Source organism: Paramormyrops kingsleyae, chromosome 14, assembly GCF_048594095.1.
Source record: "Paramormyrops kingsleyae isolate MSU_618 chromosome 14, PKINGS_0.4, whole genome shotgun sequence".
In the NCBI taxonomy this organism is placed as follows: Eukaryota; Metazoa; Chordata; class Actinopteri; order Osteoglossiformes; family Mormyridae; genus Paramormyrops; species Paramormyrops kingsleyae.
Window position 1 is genome coordinate 13,766,099 of NC_132810.1, and position 19,401 is coordinate 13,785,499.

Genomic DNA, 19,401 nt, shown 5'->3' on the forward strand with positions numbered 1-19,401 from the left:
GCCCCACGTGTGCTACAAGGCTAGATTGTGTTATTGCTATAATTGTTGGAGGTGCTACTGTATGTGACAGCTCACACCAGAAGAGGCGCTGTGCTACAGCATACCTCCCACTTTCTGTTGTGTGTCCCCATTCTGCCCACCCTCCAGCTCTCTTCTCTCTTGGGTGACTAGAATCTCTTTTATTTCCTCACCCCTTCCTATAGATCTCTTCCTGTCCCCTTCTCATTGTCTCTTCTGCCAGACTGCTGCCACTCTGTTATCCCTTCTACCCAGAAATATCTACCACTGTTTCTTTGACTCTTCCCTTTTATCTCATCTGTCCTTCATGGCACAGTTTTGTGACACTCTGCGCATAAACCGTATAAATGTTATTTCTACCTCACTTCTGGAAGTTAACGTTTCAGTTCTGTAACAGTCACATAAAAACACATCCTTATATATTCAAAATGGAGCAGAAAGTCATTTCAAAGTAGAGTTTGATTCATTCAATTTTTGAATGTTCAATGAGTAAATAAAATGGAAAGTCTTTTCTTGCTTCTTCCCTACTTATTCCTTCCTGCTCCTATTCTGTTCTCCCTGTGTCCCTGCCTAGTTAAGGGGATGGTTGTCACGGTGACTCAAAGATGTGAGAACCATCTTGGCAGTAAGATACCCACTCCTGGTAGGGGCAGCTGGGCTCAGTTTGATGTCTGGTTCCTTCAACTGCATTGTGCTCTCTCTCTCTCTCTCTTTCTCCTGTGGTATGTTCTGTTTCTCTTGGAACATTCTCACCCTACAAGGACATCTGAACACACACACACACACACACACACACACACACACACACACACAGGTTTGTAATTGTATATCTGTGGGGACTCTCGATTCATTTCTAGGGGAAAACTCTAATCCCAACATGACACCCTTAACCCCTACTCAGCCCTAAGTAGCCAAACAAGATACGAGACCTTTAGAATTTTTAGTTTTTTGATTGTATTCACCAATCTTTGTGAGGACTTGGAATCTGACCCCCACCGTGTCAAAATAACAGGTTTTTATTAAATTGTGGAGAACATTTGGTCCCCACAATGTAATATAAACATAATCCCCACACACACACATACATACACAGCAGGAGAGGGATCCAGCCACAACACTGAGCTCTTTGTGTTGCTGATGCAGCTTCATCACGACAAGTCAGGGGTGAGAGCATACACAATAACACTGGGAAAAAGGGGGCTCGAGAATAGAGTCTTACAGAGGGCTACAGGGTACTGTATACCTGCAGTTGCAGTACTAAGGAGATGTCACCTGGAAAATTCTGTCAACTTCAGTTCCAATGAAAAGTTGACGTTTTGAAGATATATGGTACACTGGTTACCACTGAGAACACATTCAAGATTTCACAGCATATTTTCACCAATGAGACAGCATCAAACCAAGCAATAATGCCCCCCCCCCCCAAAAAAAAGAGGGACACCGCCGTACTTGGACATAGGCCCAGAATGGTACCCTGAATGAGGGATTGTGTCAGATGGCAGAACACTGCCAGCTATCCCTCCCAATCACACCACCACTGAAATTATCCCCGAACAGCCCCACTGAACCCCAAAACAATAGCAATAAAAACTAATTTTCTGAAGTTCAGTGGAAAAACATACAGTATATGCATTACAGTACATATACGCATGCATACACACAGACAAACACACGGTTCCATGTCCTTTGAGGCTGTAATACATGTGTATATATTATTTCAATAAACTGTCAGTTCAGTGCTTGCCAAGTGGCACAAATTGTTGCAAGCTGTCCCGGAAGAGTTTTATTAATTGTAAGTTTGAGAAAAAAAAAAACCTTTTGTTTACTTTTGGAAGTGAAACTGGGGTTGCCCAGGCAACATGCTGAAGCCAAGCATTCCACAAATACAGTGTGGCGTTTGTTTGCTGTCCTGCTATTCATAAACTTTGAGGTGGCAAACTGTAGATGGGGGGATGGGGGGCAGGGTCTTCTGAAGCGTTTGATTTACTTTGAATAAAATACATCCAGTTATCAAAAATAATTTTATGTATCTCAAAAGAAGAAAATGTAAGTTAAGACAGAACTGCGGTTTTTAAACACACATGCACAGTCAAGCAGAAAATTGCGTAAGTGCTGTTTCCTCTAGCTATTTTCTGTTCTCCCATGAACGGTTTGCTTGTCATGAACCCAGAGGGAATGACAAAAAAGGAAAGCACAGATGTAGAATAATTGGATTGGTTGCAGTGATTATTTGATAAGCATTACACTCTTCAATCCGATATGTCCCTCTGAATGGATGATGATCTGGGTCACATGAACATGGCCATCAGCACACAGATTCCCATCAAAATGACAACTGCAGTAATTTCCCCACAGTATATCAGGAAGTGCAGGTTAATGAATATCCTTAAAATCAGGTGTCTTAAAGGGACACCTGAGCGTAAACATTTTCACGAACACTCTTCAGTCTTTCACTTGCAAGCGGGACACATAATTTTTTATCGCAGTTTGCTGTTCTTTCATACATGCACAAAAACACACACACACACACACACACACACATGCCTCACATTGGGTGTCACAGTCATGTGGACTGATATTACACACTCATAAAAGAAAACAGCACATATTCTGTTTCGCCACTTCCATGCACAGATGTATACAGCTATCCAAAATGCAAAACCACAAACACAGAAACACACTGATACCAGTCTACTTTGAAATGCACTGAAGTGAAGAAAAATACGCGATAGAACTTTCTCGCTAGCTATAAACACATTATAGACATGAATGTATCCTTATATGAAGCAGACAATAACCTGTTATAAATGCATTAGTGCTAATTTTGTTGGTAAAAACTAAGATGAAAAATACTTCTCAACATTTTTTTCTGTGACAAAAATGGAACAAAAACTAAATAAAAAGTCACCTTTAATGATAAAAACTAAGACAATGCTTTTAAAATCATTGCTGATGAAAAATAAACCAAAAAAACTGTTACAAATAGACTACTGGACAATGAGCAATGTGAAGCTCTTTTCAGATCTTTGTATGCACACTGGATAACACTAGTTTGGGTACCATCAGGAAATCATCACGTCAGGTACAGTAGAATCCTCCTCCACTGCGCTCTGTTACATGATTCTCATTCTGTTATGTGTGTCTTACCTCATTCCTGCCCTTGTGTGATTCACTCCAACTGCCTCTAGTTTTGCTCCCTTGTTAGTCCTTGTATAAAAGTGCTCTCCAGTCCATGTCCTTAAACATTATTTTCAAACCTAATGGCATGCTATAATGACAGCTCTACAGATGTTTCCTTCAGGAATCTAGGGTGAATAGATGCAGAGTAATCTGTGTGTGTGTGTGTGTGTGTGTGTACATACTGTATATGTGTAGACTATAGCTAAACCTGTTAGTTTCATTTGATAGCATGTACTGTAGATTTAGTTGACTAAATGCATTATGAAGGTATCTACACAAAAAGAGCTTCATAGAATGTGTTACCAAGTATACACATAATTAATTTATATAATTATTATTAAAAACACACTACATGCACAGTGTACAATCTGTTAGCATTACTCTGTAAAACAGTTTAATTGAATTTTGTACATTTAATACAGACCAACAGCACCCGCACATGTGTGCATCTGCATGCTGAGTGATGGGAACTTGGCCGGGGCACCTTGCATTCGCTAGGCCTCTTGCTGCAGTTGAGAACCCCGCAGAGATAAATCTACACATTAAACACCACCTGCTCCTGCTACATAAAACAGGCCTGCGTCACGACCTCCCCGCATGAAGCAGGCAGGCGAGCAGCAAGACAGACGAATGCTCTAACCTCAGTTTTTACATTCAGATGCTGTTCCTTTCTCAGTGTGCTTTTCATAAAAATGCAGAACTGCCTCTAGTTAAACTAGCTCTATACAGCATTGTGAATATGTTGTACATGTAACTCTGTATGTTGAAACACCAAAACAATAGTAGTGGAAAACAAAACAATATTATGGATGCATTTCTAACTGGTCTGGTGCACCATAATTGCAGACAGACCTCTTGAACACTGTTTCTTATCGCAAGCTTCTTGATGAAATCAACTTTGACCTTTGTTAAATCACAGATTGAAAATAAAACTAGTTGAAAGAAAGTTTCACACTTCTTGTTTCAAAAGAAGAGAATGAACTATGTTTTGCTTTTTTTAATCAACACTTGCATGCATCTATGTCATCGATCTACAATCTACATATGTTTGCTTAGTAAACAGCATCATTCAGAATGAGGCACGACACACACTGTTCAGAAACCTACATAATTTTCTCCATTTATGCAGTTTTTTTCTTCAATTATTGACATAATACTAAAACTTCTGAAGTTCAGCCTCCCTTGATTCAATCATTACTTCACTTTTAGTAAATTTACAGGCTAAATAACTGACATAATGAAAAATACAGTAAAGGCAAAGGAATCTGCGGCTGTAAGGCAGGTTGTTTTTTACTAGTCCCACAAATCTCACGGTGCATGTAAATAATGCCCTTTTGAAGAAAATTTTAAAGAGACTTTTCTGATGCATCTGAACAAGGATTCACAAGAGATTCCACTAATTAAGATCAAATCTTTTAATGCATGATTTATAAACAACAGTCGATGGGCATACACACTGTCTGCTGGGAAACTACATAAAATTCAAAAGGTATGGGAAATGAAGAAAAGCCTCCATCAAAACAGAATGTGCCCAAAGACTAGATTTAAATCCATTGAAACGAGAAGAGTGTAAGAGGCAAGTGGTGCTTTGATTGGGGCATCAGATATGGACAGATTAACTTTGATTTATTCAAGCTGTCAGAAATTGCAGAGATGCAATCCTGTCAAAAGGAATGTTGACACATCCTTTGAGGAGATTTGGAAAACTACCGGTGCAAACACCTGATGTTTTATGGTGAGGTATACTCTCCAAATAACCACGCGAAATGAAGAACATGACACCAAAACTCACAGAAGTCGCAATATGAAAATAAAGAAATATATCCTGAAAATTAATGTTTTATGAAATTACTATTAGTAAAATTATTATTATTAGACACTTTGCAATTGGCTGGAACTGCTGAACAGAAACAAGAGAAAATGGGGTAATTGACAAAGAATCTGTCAAAAATTGCTTTAAATTCCTATTTTGAAAGGCAGAACAGAGTCTTTCAACATGGAACTTAAAAGAAAAAGAAATTATGTATTATAACTTTAAAAAATGACTAATTGTGAGGTCAATATTCCAGAGAAAATTAGTTTTGACCTTGACTGTAACCTTTTGCAATTTTGAAATGAAAATGTGAGAGGAAATGCTAAGAATAGTTGTTTCTTGTCATGATGTTGTTTCCAGTTGTGAAGGCGGTTATTAATTTTATTTCTTTATGATTCACAATCTGCTCTTCTGAAATATGCCATATGCTCAGTGCAATTCAAGGATGACGAGTGTCAGAATCAGTACAATAAAAATGGCCTAAATGAGCCTGATTTACCGCCTGCGCCTTCTAGGGGCATGGGCTGGTCCTCACTCATGATAAAATCCCCCAGCCTTTGCAAATAACATCCTACCAGCCGAAGGACCTCCAAATTCCCCATTCTCAATCAATCCAGTGTTAGCCAGATAAAAAAAGATGTGTGCGGCTAGAGCACAGAGAAAAAATTGATAACAAACAAGCAATGGAGTACATATTTATTAGGGGAAGAGGGAATGGAATCAATATCACAGCCTCAAATCAGTTTGTTTTAATCATGAACAAACATATTGACTTAATGCATTATGGCCTGTTTTATCTATCACTAATAAAAATTCATTGAGACAAGGCGCATATCGGGAAGGATTTAAAGCAAAGGAGGAAATGCTCTTTCTTCTGCCCACTTTCCTTTTTTTTACCTTTCATAATTCCGAGTTCACACCCAAAGGACATCCATGTATGTCAGAAACCTCAAATATAAACAAATGCAGGCATTTCTTATTCATTTCACTCCTGTCTATTTGCTACCGACTCTCACCACTTTTGTTTCGGCTCATCTTCATAGATCTTTGTTCCTATATGAAATCACACTAGATGAAATGTGATAAAAGGAGCTTTGTGAAATTCACAAGGTAAGAATGGGAAGGTGAGACAGCAAGGGCAGCTTTGGGGAGTTTTAATAAACCCTCTAATTTGATGACATTCTCTATGAGAGTAGAAGTCTTGCCCTGAGTATTGTACCGTGCACTGACCTTGTAAAGATGCTGTCGCTGCTCCACTGACATCATAAGCTCATGGCTGTCCGTCACTGTGGATTCCATGTCTGTCAGCCAATCCCAGAGGTCCTGGTACTCCAATTCAAAGTCTGAAAGGCTGCAGAATAAAAAAAGTGTGAAAAAACAAACACTATAGCATACTACACAGAAAACAATGCTTCTATATCTACTATTCACCATCTTCCTGAACTATATTCCTCATAAAACAAAGGACCAAAAGATATATTGTTGATTCCCATTAGAATTTTGTAAGGCAGTACTTTTGTCTCACTTCATACAGAGAAAAAGTAACAGATGATTTATGCATTGCGGTCATGCCTTTCTTTTTGCTGCATCCAGTACACTGACATTGCAGACTTCGAACAGCTGGATTAGACAGTGCATTTATTCGGCCCAAAAATAAAACACAAAATAAACTCAATGCTTAAACATTTTCCACAGATAATTTGAGTAGCATTGTAGCCTCATGCCTATGAGGTTGTGGATTTTTTCCCCACCTTTGCCCTGTGTAGAATTTGCATGTTTACCTGAGTTTCTGTGGGTTTCCCTAGGGTGTAGCTGCATGTGTATCTCTAAAACACCCTGCTTGTGTGTATGTGTGCCTCATAGTGCAGTCATGCAGACTGTGCCCTGCCTCATGGCCAGTACTTCCTGGGATGAGCTCCAGGCTAATGGCGACCCTGCATTAGTTAAACAGCTATGGATAGTGTCACAAGATGCAAGATGGACTCAAAGGTAGGCGTTTGGCAAACAAAAAGTGGTTTATTGAACTAAATGGGAGTAAAGAGCCAAACAAAATCAAGGGTGAAAACACGAAGGCTGGTATGGGGACGGACAAAGGCAGACAGGAGGAGAGGCGTCAATGTCCGCACTGGGGCTGATGAGACAAACAGGTACTTAAATACAAAGGCAAATGAGGGGTAACAAGCAACAGGCATGGCTCATCGGTGCCACGTTAGGGAGGAGACAAGAGGGTCAGATGGACATGACGGGAAGGCGATAACAGTACCCCCTCTGAGAAACATGGAGGACGAACAGGGGAGGGTACCAAGGGGATCAAACACAAGGGCGGACACACAGGACCAGAGTCAGATGGGACACCGGATGCGACAGGGCACAGCCGGACTGGCAGGGTACATGGGACAAACACCACACAAGACCAGAGGGGCACACCGAACAGAATAGGACACACAGCACAACAATAGGCATGGAAAAGGCAAGGGCCGGACCAGGAACCAAAAGTACCCTAGGAAAGACCAACATTAAACAGAACCACAGACAAAAACAGACCAAACATGGGAAGGAACCAGGGACCATGGATCAGGGACCAGAGACCAGAGAGAGAAATGCCAGATATCAACAGGGACCAGGGAGCCGGAGAGACAGGGACAGAGGCAAACTGAACACAGCACATCTGTGGGATACCATATGGACAAAACCCAGGACACGGGACAAGACACATGACATGACAAAGGGTATGAAACAGACAAAGGCAAATCCAGGGACAGAACAGAGGACACTCAAAGACACATACAAGGACAGGAACACAAACAAGGTAAAGGAGCTACAGGGACAGGGATGGAAACACAGGCCAGGACAAAACCAAGGGAGGACTGGGAAACAGGACCGGGACCAAGGCATGCCTGGAGCAAATGAGGAAAGTCCGGGAAGTCTCCCGGACCCAGGGAAACTGGGCAATGACCCTAGGATGCAGGCCCTCTGCGGCCTGTTCAATGGTGAGGTGGGGTCTGTCCAGACAGCAGGACCTAAGTGCCTAGGAGGAACAGCGGGGCTGGAGGGTGCCATGAGAACTGGAGGGCACCAAGGGAACTGCAAGGCAGGAGCAGGAGGGCACTGAGGGTACTACAGGGTAGGAGCAGTAGAGCACAGAGGAATCTGCAGGGCAGGAGCAGGAGGGTGTTGTGGAAATTGCATGGCAGAAGCCCGAGGGTGCAGATGAAACTGCATGACAGGAGCAGGACGGTGCAGAGGAATCTGCAGGGTAGGAGCAGGAGGGTGCAGAGGAAACTGCAGGGCTGGAGCAGGAGGGTTCAGAGGGAACTGCAGGGCAGTAGCAGAAGGGTGCCAAGGGAACTGCATGATAGGAGCAGGAAGGTGCAGAGGAAACTGCAGGGCAGGAGTAGGAGGGCACCAAGGGAATTGGAAGAGTTGTCCAGGCAGGCAACATTGGACAAACAAGAGAGTGTGACCCCATCTCCCCCTCCTGGGGATGGAGACTTGGCCAACCTCTCTTTGGGGCCCAAGCCAACACTGCTGACTACACTGGGATTGAGTCGGTGTACACTTTGGGCTGAGACAGGGGCCCACAGAGAGGGACATTGGGCAAGGCCCAGAGTATCCCATTCTAAATCCTCTGGTGGGGCATCTTCTGGGTCGACTGAACCAGGCCTGGAAGCGACCAGGCCTCCTAGGCAATGACAGGAGATGAGGCAGGAGCCGGCAGGATGGCAGGAGATGAGGAAGAAGACAACAGGATACCTGGAGGTAAAAAGGGCGCAGCTTGTACACCTGGAGGCAAGCAGGCTGCAGCCAGAACACCTGGAGGCAAGCAGGGTGCAGCTAGGACACCTGACGTCATCGCTGGGGTTCTCTGTGGGATGGCAAGGCTGCAGCATGACCGGGCACAGGAGATATGTGCCAGGGACTCAAGAGAAGTAGCCTTCTTCGGACTGGGAGTCTGGAACGCAGGTGAGGTGGCCCTCTCTGGGCCAGGCACCTGGAGACAAGGGTGGAGTGGCCCTTTCTGGATGGGCTCTGAGGGCCCAGAAGAGGTGAAAATGGGCTGTGGGGGCACAGCAGAGGAGAGTACAGGATGTGTGGGCACCTGTGGGCCAGACTCTGGAGGCTCAGGACAAGAGGTGGCCCCCCCAGGGCTTGGATCGGGAGCCCTGGGATGAGCAGTGGTCCCTCCTGGGGTCAGGCTCTGGAGACTTGGATGCGGCAGCAGCCCTTCCTTCAGTAGGTTCTGGAGGCGCAGCAGCTTTCCCTGAGCAGAACTCTGAAGGCTGGTTTACCCTGGGCAGGGCTCTGTAGGTGCAGTGGCAGCTTCTGCTGGGCAGGGCTCTGACTGCACCAAGTCAGGAGAGATGGACTCTGGCTGCATGGGGTATAGGAGATAGGAGACTTGGGCACAGCCAGCTTCTTCCACTTTCTCCTGCTTCAGCCAGAGCCTGGAGCTGCAGCAAGCTACAGAGAGGCAGTGGACTGAGCTACAGTGAGCTGCAGAGAGCCCGCAGGCTATGGAGAGCCAATGGGCTGAGCTGCTTCATGCTGTGGATAGGTGGCGAGCAGAGTGGCTTCACACGGTGCACTAAGTGGCATCATACGGCAGACTGAATGGCCTCATGTTCGACTAGTCTCCACACATTAGTCAGTAAGCGCCAAACCTTCTCTGGCTCCTGGGGATCCACGTCCAGGGTGAGTTTTACTAGCGCCCTCCACACCTTCTGGAAGAAAGCCTTGGGAGTCCTCCAGACCGTGGGATTACTCCTCCACTGCAGATGGGTATGCAGGAGGGAAAAGAAGTCCTCCACTTGAATGCAGGTTGGCTTCTGCAGCACTGCTAACCCCTTCGGTCCTTGAATCCAAGGCCCTCTGGGTATTAAGTCTGCTGGATGCAGGGAGGCGTGGAAGCCGGGGTGTAGGTATAAGCTGGAGGGGTTGTTTGGGAATCTGGTCATTCTGTCACGAGATATGAGATGAAGGACTCGAGGCAGGTGTTTGGCAAACAAAAAAGGGATTCATTGAATTGAATGGGAGCAGGGAAACTAATGAGACCGAGAGGGATCAAAAGAAGAAGGCTAGTACAGGAAGGACACGGGCAGACAGGAGGAGAGACGTCAATGACCAGACAAACAGATACTCAAATGCAAAGACTAACGAGGGATAACAAGCAACAGACGTAGCTCATCAGGGCCATGGTAGGAAGAAGACAGGAGGGTCAGGCAGACATGATGGGCAGGACATAACAGATAGATGTAGTGTCAAGATTAGTGTCAAGAAGAATTCTATCAAAATGTTATCTGTCACGTTTACTGGCTGAAATTTATTTCAGCCGGCATTTTTTACAGCATCTTAAAATGAGCAGTTTCATGTTACCTTGCCTCATGTGTGAATCACTGCCAGTGGTAGGCAGATTCAACTGTGAGTGAACATTCAAGTTCATGTAAAATACTGTTAGGCCGAGCTTTCAGGGGACATCAAGGGACTGAAAAGCAAGCAAATGATCCCCTTTTTAGAGCAAATGTCACAATAAAAAAATGTTTTTAAATATATAATACATAAGTTGACAGAGGCAGAATGATAACTGCATGCAAAGGATGTTTCACTGGGTTAAGAGAAATTCTGACAATTTTGACTGCGCCAGAATTTGACTTCCTGTTAACATCAAAGGGTGAATTTTTCAGGAAAATAAATTCTAGCCATCGGTTCACCTTCCATGTGATATTTTCTTTGCATACATAGAACGTTATATAGTGGCAAACAAAAACAAGTAAATATAATTTCTGAGTAGAATTCCCCTTAGCAGGGGGCAACATTAGTGGCAAACTGATATGATTTCATGGGAGTTCAGACATCAGCATAGTTATGTCAGGTTATTGCTACTTCATGTTTTGTGCAAAATCCTTGGGAACAATAAAATAAGCAACATGGCAAGCAGGGGAAACAATGAATTAGATTAAATAACTATCTGAGAACAAAAATAACAGCATCCAGCTTCTTATTTCAATTCAGCGAAATGCCAAACTAAACTGAAGAATGGGATTTTATTTCAGGACCGTATATGTAATTTCAAAAAGCACAGTCCAGTGTATTAGCCACTTTGTGGAAGGCATTGATCATACCAAACGGCAAGAAGAACATATGAATATTTTAGCTTGCTTGTAATCCATAAAACATTGATCAAAAAAAAACTGAGAAGACATGAATATAAGAAACAACACAATATGTTAGCATGAGAAAAAAGTCACCCCTAGGCATTCAATGCTAGACCTCATTATAGAGCAAGATATATGTTTGGTCAGCCAAAACGTACATTAAAATATCACCCAGCATCACATTTTTTCCTACAAATATCAGACTAAATGTTTGCTAAACAAACATTCTCAGAAAAAAAATTAATTAAAAATTATGAGAGACCATTTCTAAAAATAGGTAAAAGGTAAAAGCTACAATCACATTTCATTTATCCCTTACAATCCTGTCACTTTTACTTCCCTAAGTAAAAGTGGTTAGTGGTTAGCAATGTTGCCTCACAGTCCAGAGTTGGAGTCTCAACAATGACCCCATGTGAGTGGAGGTTGCATGGTTTCCCTGTGCCATCATGGGGTTTCCTGCGGGCTGATCGGAATTACCAAAAATGTGTGAGTGAATGGTGTGTGAGTGCGCCCTGCGATGGGTTGGTGCCCCATCCTGGGTTGTTCCTTGCTTTGTGACCATAGCCTCTGGGATGGGCTCTGGACCCCCTGTGACCCTGAATAGGATAAGTGGTTACAGAAAATGGATGGATGGATTTTCCCAACTTCAGCTTAAATCCACTTGATATCAATCTTTCATCATCATAATCCTTCTTTATGAGTGATGTGAAAATACCCCTCCATGGTTTCTAATTCATTTTGAGCTCCAATTATAGAAGGCATCAAGTCCCACTGAAAAAAGGAAAGGTGGAAAGCTCTTTCCTACTCTAAGACACTTTTACAGAAAGAGCCTTTTAATTTATGTTGCTAAAACCTCCTCCTAATGTGGGATTTAACATCTCCCTCAAGCATTTATTCTGCCTTGGAGAGATTTTTTTGCAGCTGGAATTTTGATTTTATCCCCTTGAATGGCAACTGTCCCATATTCATCAGCTTCAAGGCTGAGAGGTATGCAACCAAGCCGACAGGCTTGAGCGACTATGGCTAACCAGCAAGAACTGGGCTACGACTATAGCATCCGACAGCTCCTCCCCAAAGACATACTTCCATGCAAAAGTAAGGGCCAAGGAGTCAAAACAATGAATCCTTGAACAGGCAACGATCATTAAAATTCAAAGAGGGATCATTATAGTTTTCCACAAAATAAATCATTAGAATGAGAAGCTTAAAAGAATTATAGCAATATTTGACTCAAAGCCAAGTAAGGGAGTCAAGTATACACTCCAGAATTAAAGAAGGCTGGTGCATAGTGGAGATTTTGGCCTGGAGGGTAGAACATAACTTAATATAGAAAAATTACAATCTCATATGTATTCTCCAAATCAATTAATTAAAAAAAATACAAGAAGATAATAAAATGCCAAAACCTATGGCATTTTAATCATACCTATTGCTTTCAGATGAATTAAACTTTGACATATAAACAAACTCCTTCCGCCTCTTGGTGTCAGCACAGTATAACTGGCTGTTGAGCTTCAAGGACATCTGGTCCAGTGCCGCCCTCTGAGCCTCGTCCTGGCACCCGTGAACCTCTTTCTAAAAACAATGCAACACACAGGCAATAGCAGTTTCAGAACATTGCAGCACATTGGACAGTCATAAGAAGATAACATCAGGTGACATCCACTTTAGTATCCATTTTCCTGGTAAGAACAAAATATACAGAATGTCTCAGCAGTGGGTACATCACAAATTGCAAGAAACTGAAGTAAATACAGAACAGTACTCTTCTATCGAGCACTCTATCTTGTCATGAAATGTATTATACAATTTAGTGATACATTTTTAATTTTAAATTTGACTTTTTAAAATTTAGGACAGATTATATGACATTGTATACTAGAATCTATGGTGTAGCATAGTATAATATATCCATTAACCTACCACCTGCTTTTCCTGATCAGATTTTCAGGGATTTTACATTACAATATATAGTACAGTATATGGAATAACATTGTACAGAATGTGGTGTTGCATTGTGTAGTATACAGTACAGTACCGTCATATATTGTGTGAAATAAAGCTTACATTATTTTAGTTCTGTCATCATGAAACCGCAACTATATATAATCTTGTGGCTGCTCTAGGTGGAACAAAAATGAATTAAAAGAAGTATATATGTCATCATTATGGTCTATATACAAAGCAGTAGAAATATCACACAATTTCACACACTTGCTGCATAAAAGAATAATTTTACTTTCTAACAAAACATTCAATGGAAAAAAAACATACTAAAGGCCAGATGTCAGATAAATGATGCCCCTGGTGTTGTAATGTTATGCAGTTCTTTATATTTAATTGTAAACATTTTTTAGTATTATTAGTGTTCTTCTTATTATTGTACATGTACGACAGCATCTGTGTTATTCTATCTGTGCACTGGTCATAGTAAATACTAGATATGATTAATGAAAAACATCTGGCATGTTGCAAATTTGAAACAATAGAATACAGCATACAAATTATCCATATGCAACAATAATAGTCCTACAGTGGATTGGCATTCAGGGTGTACCATAGCACTGCATCAAATGATGCTAGGGTAAGGCTCCAGGGCCCCCCCCATGACCCTGACCAAGAGAAGCAGTATGAAGATGGATGGATGGATGGATGGATAACAATAACAATAACTTCCACTGATACAGAAGATGTGTGAAAAGTATCAATAGCCCAAATTCAACTAGATGGTACAAGATTGGAAATACATCACATTTAACTCATAACAAGCCAGTTAATCTGACCATTAACTCCACTATATAGTATGCAGATGAACTCGGTGTAATGTTGTAACTTCTAAAAGCCCATAAAATGTGCACCTCTTTTCATTTTTTTTTCTGTATAAACTGCAATCACTTTCATTCCATTGAAAACCATTTTGCTTATTTTCCAAAAGACTCAGCAAAGGTCAAACAATTCCATGGATGCTAACAGCTCCTCAATCAATGACACCCTCAGTAATAAGAAAGTAAATCAACAGAAAGATGCATCTGGTTTTTCATTCCAGTTATTGCATATGTATCAAACTCAGCCTGCCGCTACATTCATTTAGAGGGAATAGAATGAACCTAACCAGGAGTTCCAGAAAATTAGCAGCAAAGAGTGTGGAATTCTCTCTACCCCCTCAGAGGATTTCACTTTCATTCACCCTCATTTTGCCAGCACGTAGATGCCATGTCAGGATCCTAATTACTCAATCGTAGACTACAGACAGAAGCAATTTACTCCAGGCACCTTGTGCATCGTGACAGTGAGATGGCTCCATTGTATAGGTGGCCAGTTTCCCTTTGACCTAATGAATTTATTCAATCAAAATTTACCAATACATAAAAAGATAGATATCATACAACTGCAATTCATTTCATTATTATTTTTTTGAACTATTGACTTTTTCTTGAGCTGGAAGTAATGAGTCGTTTTAACGTTTTAATATTCACATGGCAGTCTCATGGGATGTAATATTAACTACTACAGTAAAATTCTAAATGCACTGCGTTTATGACAATGGTTCCACATGCTAAAGCACCTTTGGTGGCTTGGGGTGTACTAATCATCCAGCGGTGTTTATCAAAAATAAACAACTGTACCCTTCTTGTACTCTATTGAGAAGGATATAGTTGTACATCAGTACTGAGTAATCCTGCAACTCCCTAACTAAAATGTAAGGCTTTGACTTGTTTATTTACCATACTGTATGAATGCTCAACTTAGGGGTGAAGGGGAAAGTTCACTGCTACCATCAATGCCCAAAGTGGCCTATTTCTAGAGAAAAAAATCCTTTCAAAAATGGCATTAAGCACCACCCAAAATGTCTACCAAAAAATGTGAAGCACTGCAAGGTTGGCTATCATTTGCTATGAGCATCCATTCACCCTGCTTATTCTGATATGCAGACGGCAGCTTGGGAGACACGCATCGCTTATTCACATTTCAAACAGAATCATTCAAACCTGCGCTTGCAGTGTCAAAACACTACTGCCTTTAAACTGCTAATGCACACTGAAATCAATATAAATGTTGATCATTTGATGAATACTTACTTCTATCTCAAGAGTGTCTCTGTAGATGCTTGGGAGGGGCTCTATTTGAAAATTTGCTGAATCAAGTAAATTTAGGCTTTTCGTGTATGTGCCAGCTCTAATTTACAAAACCACAGCAAAGTTCTTGGCATAAATGTCTCTAGGGACTTGTGTGTTGGTTGGAACTGTCAATCAGCTGCAAAAGAGATGTCATCATTTGCATTTCCCTTTCTCTTCAGTTCACACATGAATGTTTTGAGCATTTTAAAGCTCCTGATATCAAGCCAGAGAATAACAAAATGTAAACATCAATAATTTATACATACACTTCTAAGAAGATCTGCCCCTTGCCCTATCTTCTATCTTCTTTGAGCAACATCAACAAAACCAATGGCCAAAAATCTACCTCTAATTATCACGCACCTAGTACAGAAAACATAAAACAGGACCAGAACTGAATAAAGGAGACTAAAGAACTTTCACAGTTTTTTCATATTGTTGTTGATTTTCTCTCAGAATATAAACCTAATTTGACAGTGATGCCACATTGGTAACCTGGATATGAAAGTCAGAGCAAACTGTTTTAGCTCTCTGAAACATATGAGATGTCACTCTGCATGGAACTGGTGTAATAGAGTTGGTATTTAACTGCACTATAGACAGAATATTTATGCAACTTTCAAGATAATATAAACTAATTTAGTTTTGGAGCAATGTATGGTATATAATCTAACTGGCTACATACCCATTGTTTAAACACAAAATATTTGGTCGACAAAAATGCATCTTTTATTGCAATGTGTTTATTTAATAAGTGTGGAATCCCAAAAAAGTTGTGGAAGTTGCATCAGATTCAGTGACCAGTTTTTTAGGTGTTTTTTTCTTTCTTCTTTTTCATTCACATATATGTGGCATTTAGTACTCCAGCTCTTTGGAAATTTGTGGTGAATGTTGTAACTAAAAGGCTCTTACTTTAGGGGCCCTATTTTAATGATCTAAAGCATGCAGTCTGAAATGCATGGTGCAAGTTTTTTTAGGGCGTGGCTAACCCACTTTTACTATTTTAATGGTGGAAAAATAGTTGCAGCACCAGGATCATGGCCCAATAAGGTTATACTAAGTCTCATAATTAGTCATGGGCATGTTTGGGACATAACAATATCATCCATTTGCAGAGTCACACTACCATATGTCATTGCAGTTCTACTCCAACAGTTATTGACCAGCAGTTTCAGGATGTAAGTTTCGAGGCTCTAAACTAATCCCACACTGACAGGCAGCACAGCATCTCAGGTAGTTGGAGCCAGGAGTTACTTTCTAACTTTGTTTAGCAATAACAGGAATGGTAGCCAACAAAGCAGAAATTCATGCTGCTCCTCCACAGTTTAAGTTCAATGTATGGAGGAACTTTGGCTTTCAAAATTTAAATGATAAACTGGTATGGCATGTAATTAGTCTCAAAACCCACACACATAAAAAACATGCATGCATATGCGCTCACCAGCATGAAAACCCATCCTCTCTACGCGCTTGCATCTGCACAACACTCACTTGCTCACTCGGCGTTAAATTAGTCACAGAACCTGAACTACGCGCACACATATCAGGCATCAATCTGGACAAAAGCTGAGCAAAAATCGTGAGAGGAAAAGAATGTATGGTTGTATTTGATTATCTTGGCGAAGTTGAAAATTTCGAGTTACGTGATGTCACATCCGTCTTCCGTTCAAGCTACTCATCTCGGAACAAACATGGCTGCCTCCACGGATATGCTTTTCTTGTTGTTGTCTGAGCACAAAAAGTTAATGGAAGGACAATTTAAAAGGTTTATAAATTACTTTCGAAGCAATATTCTTCTTTTTCGAGAGGCAAACAAATCAGAAACACTAAGTATTCAAACGACATTAAAAGCTTTTTAGTAGACTTATAGTGGCATTCTTTTTTTGACAAACAAATCACAAACAAATAGAAGACACTAACAAGTCTGGTAAAAATACTGATATTGCATACTGTTTTTGTTCATGATATGGTATTCTCTAAATAGAATTTAGCATTTTCAAGTATATGCAAATATGTTAATCGGAGTTGGGTGGTGGGCGGATTTACGGATCACTGCAGCGCTTTCTCAGTACGTTTGCCGATTCCGTTGTTTATGTGTTTCTTAGCTGTGGTGAACCTTGTCACCTAAACTAATGGCAAAGTCACACGCGGCTTAAGTTGCTACTTATCTGCAGCTTCCGATTCGTTTAGCTTCGTATTCGTAGCGTCTTATTTGACGGCTTAAGTTACTTCCAGCTTCCTTATAGGGGAGTGTCTCGCAGCTGTATACACTGTACAGTTTTTAGTTAAGATATTTTGAAAATATGAAATAAAATATTATGTCGTGCGATATAATGGCAGGTATTCCATTGTAAGGAAACACTGAAATTAGCCTGGGCCAGACTGTCATGTTTTCAGCCCAGTAGTTATCTGGCCTAGGCTAATTTCAGTGTCATTAGTGCCATGCCTGCTGTGTACTAGGTATTTCATATTTGCCTTACCCAAGATGAGTAAGACCTCCGCATTCCATCTGGAAATATGGCTTCTTATTCAAATGAGTGTGAACAATTGATAAAAGTGTCATGCGACCAGGTTACTTGTTACAAATGAAAAATCACATTATGCCCAGGTAATTCCACCATTTTCAATACAGGAAGACTTTTCTGTACAAAATAAATATACGTTCTATAGCTCAAATCTTTAATTCATACGTTATTTTGTATTTCCAAAATGTCTTGCAAAAAACTGCATCATGCGCAAACATTCCCTTCTAGCGGTGCTGCGAATTAGAAGCTAACTTAAGCCTCAAAATAAGACGCTACGAATAAGAAGCTAAATGAATCGGAAGCTGCTGATAAGTAGCTAACTTAAGCCGCGTGTGACTTTGCCATTAGTTTGGGCGACAAGGTTAACCATGGCCAAGAAACACGAAGACAACGGAATCTGCAAACGCAGTGAGAAAGCGCTGCAGTGATCCGTAGCTCCGCCCACCACCCGCTCAGATTAACATATATTTGCATGTAGTGAACTTGAAAATGAAAAGTCAAATTGGAAAATGAAAAGACAAAAAGGGTTTTTAATTTAATTTTTTAATTTTTCACATCTGACTCATACATGAGTAGAAAATTAAAATGCAAATAGTGCTATTTCATTTTAATTTGAATTTTTGCAGGAATTTTGAACACATATTTTGGAAACTAAATGGAAAAGTGGAGATTGTATTTTCTTTTTATCATTTTCACTTTTATTTTTTGCAGAAAATACCTCCCATAGTTTTACTTCATGCTTATTTTCTTAATAATCTTTTTTCTTAACATTCATTCCCTCTGTGATTTTCACCAGGCTTTTGTCCAGTCTGACGCCTCATATTTAATTAAGAGTAATTTAACACTGAGCGAGTGAGTGTTGTGCAGACTCGAGCGCATAAAGAGGATGGGCTCTCTACTGGCCAGTGCATATGCCTGTCATGACCTGCTCATTCAGTCCTCTCGTGTGCCACGTCCCCTCATTAACCTCACGTGCAATCCCGATTGTTATCAGCTGTTTCTTGTTATTCCCATTGAGTCCTGTGTATTTCAGTCCGCGTTCAAGTACGTTTCCCCAGTCTCGTCATAGAAATTTTCACCGTGTTTATGTGCTTTGCCTGCAGTAAACCCCTCGTTTTGGATTTCCGTCTGCTTGACCCTGATTCTCCGCTCCCTGCTCGTTCGCCCTGCGCATGGTCATTACAGTATGACAGGACTTCATAAGAAGATGCCTTGCATCGGTGAGGCAGACTACCTGGATCTCACCGATGAAGTGCTCTACTGGCTTCAGCAGCTCGACATCTGGGAGGATCCCACTGCCCAAGCCCTAGCTAACAGGAGCAGGGACATCCTAGAAGAGATGTCCCTGCCCGGCAATGTGCACCAAACAAGCGAAGTGTGCAAAAACCTCCAGAGGCGGAATCGATGATGTGGCAGGTAGCCCTCGACAGCGGACTACTTCACAGTCTGCTGTACGAAGCAGCCCTGGTTTCATTGAAAGCAGGGAGAAGGCAGAGACGGCAGAGTACCCGGAAGTAGGAGGATGCGCCGGGGATCTTCCTGTGGGCTACCTTGGTCTCCGCTGCTTCCCCTACCGATTGTCGGGAGACGCCCCT

General features: G+C 41.4%; 1 protein-coding gene across 4 annotated transcripts in view; it reads right to left on the minus strand.

The window, feature by feature from the left end:
• Positions 1-19,401, minus strand: part of akap6 (A kinase (PRKA) anchor protein 6) — a 171,679-nt gene that overhangs the window by 38,045 nt on the left and 114,233 nt on the right. For all 4 annotated transcript variants that reach the window (XM_072699344.1, XM_072699343.1, XM_023833586.2 and 1 more), the window contains 2 exons: positions 12,590-12,738; positions 6,242-6,362 (listed from right to left, as the gene is read on the minus strand). In XM_072699344.1, coding sequence (XP_072555445.1) covers positions 6,242-6,362; positions 12,590-12,738 — 270 coding nt within the window. The remainder of the gene's footprint in view (positions 1-6,241; positions 6,363-12,589; positions 12,739-19,401) is intronic.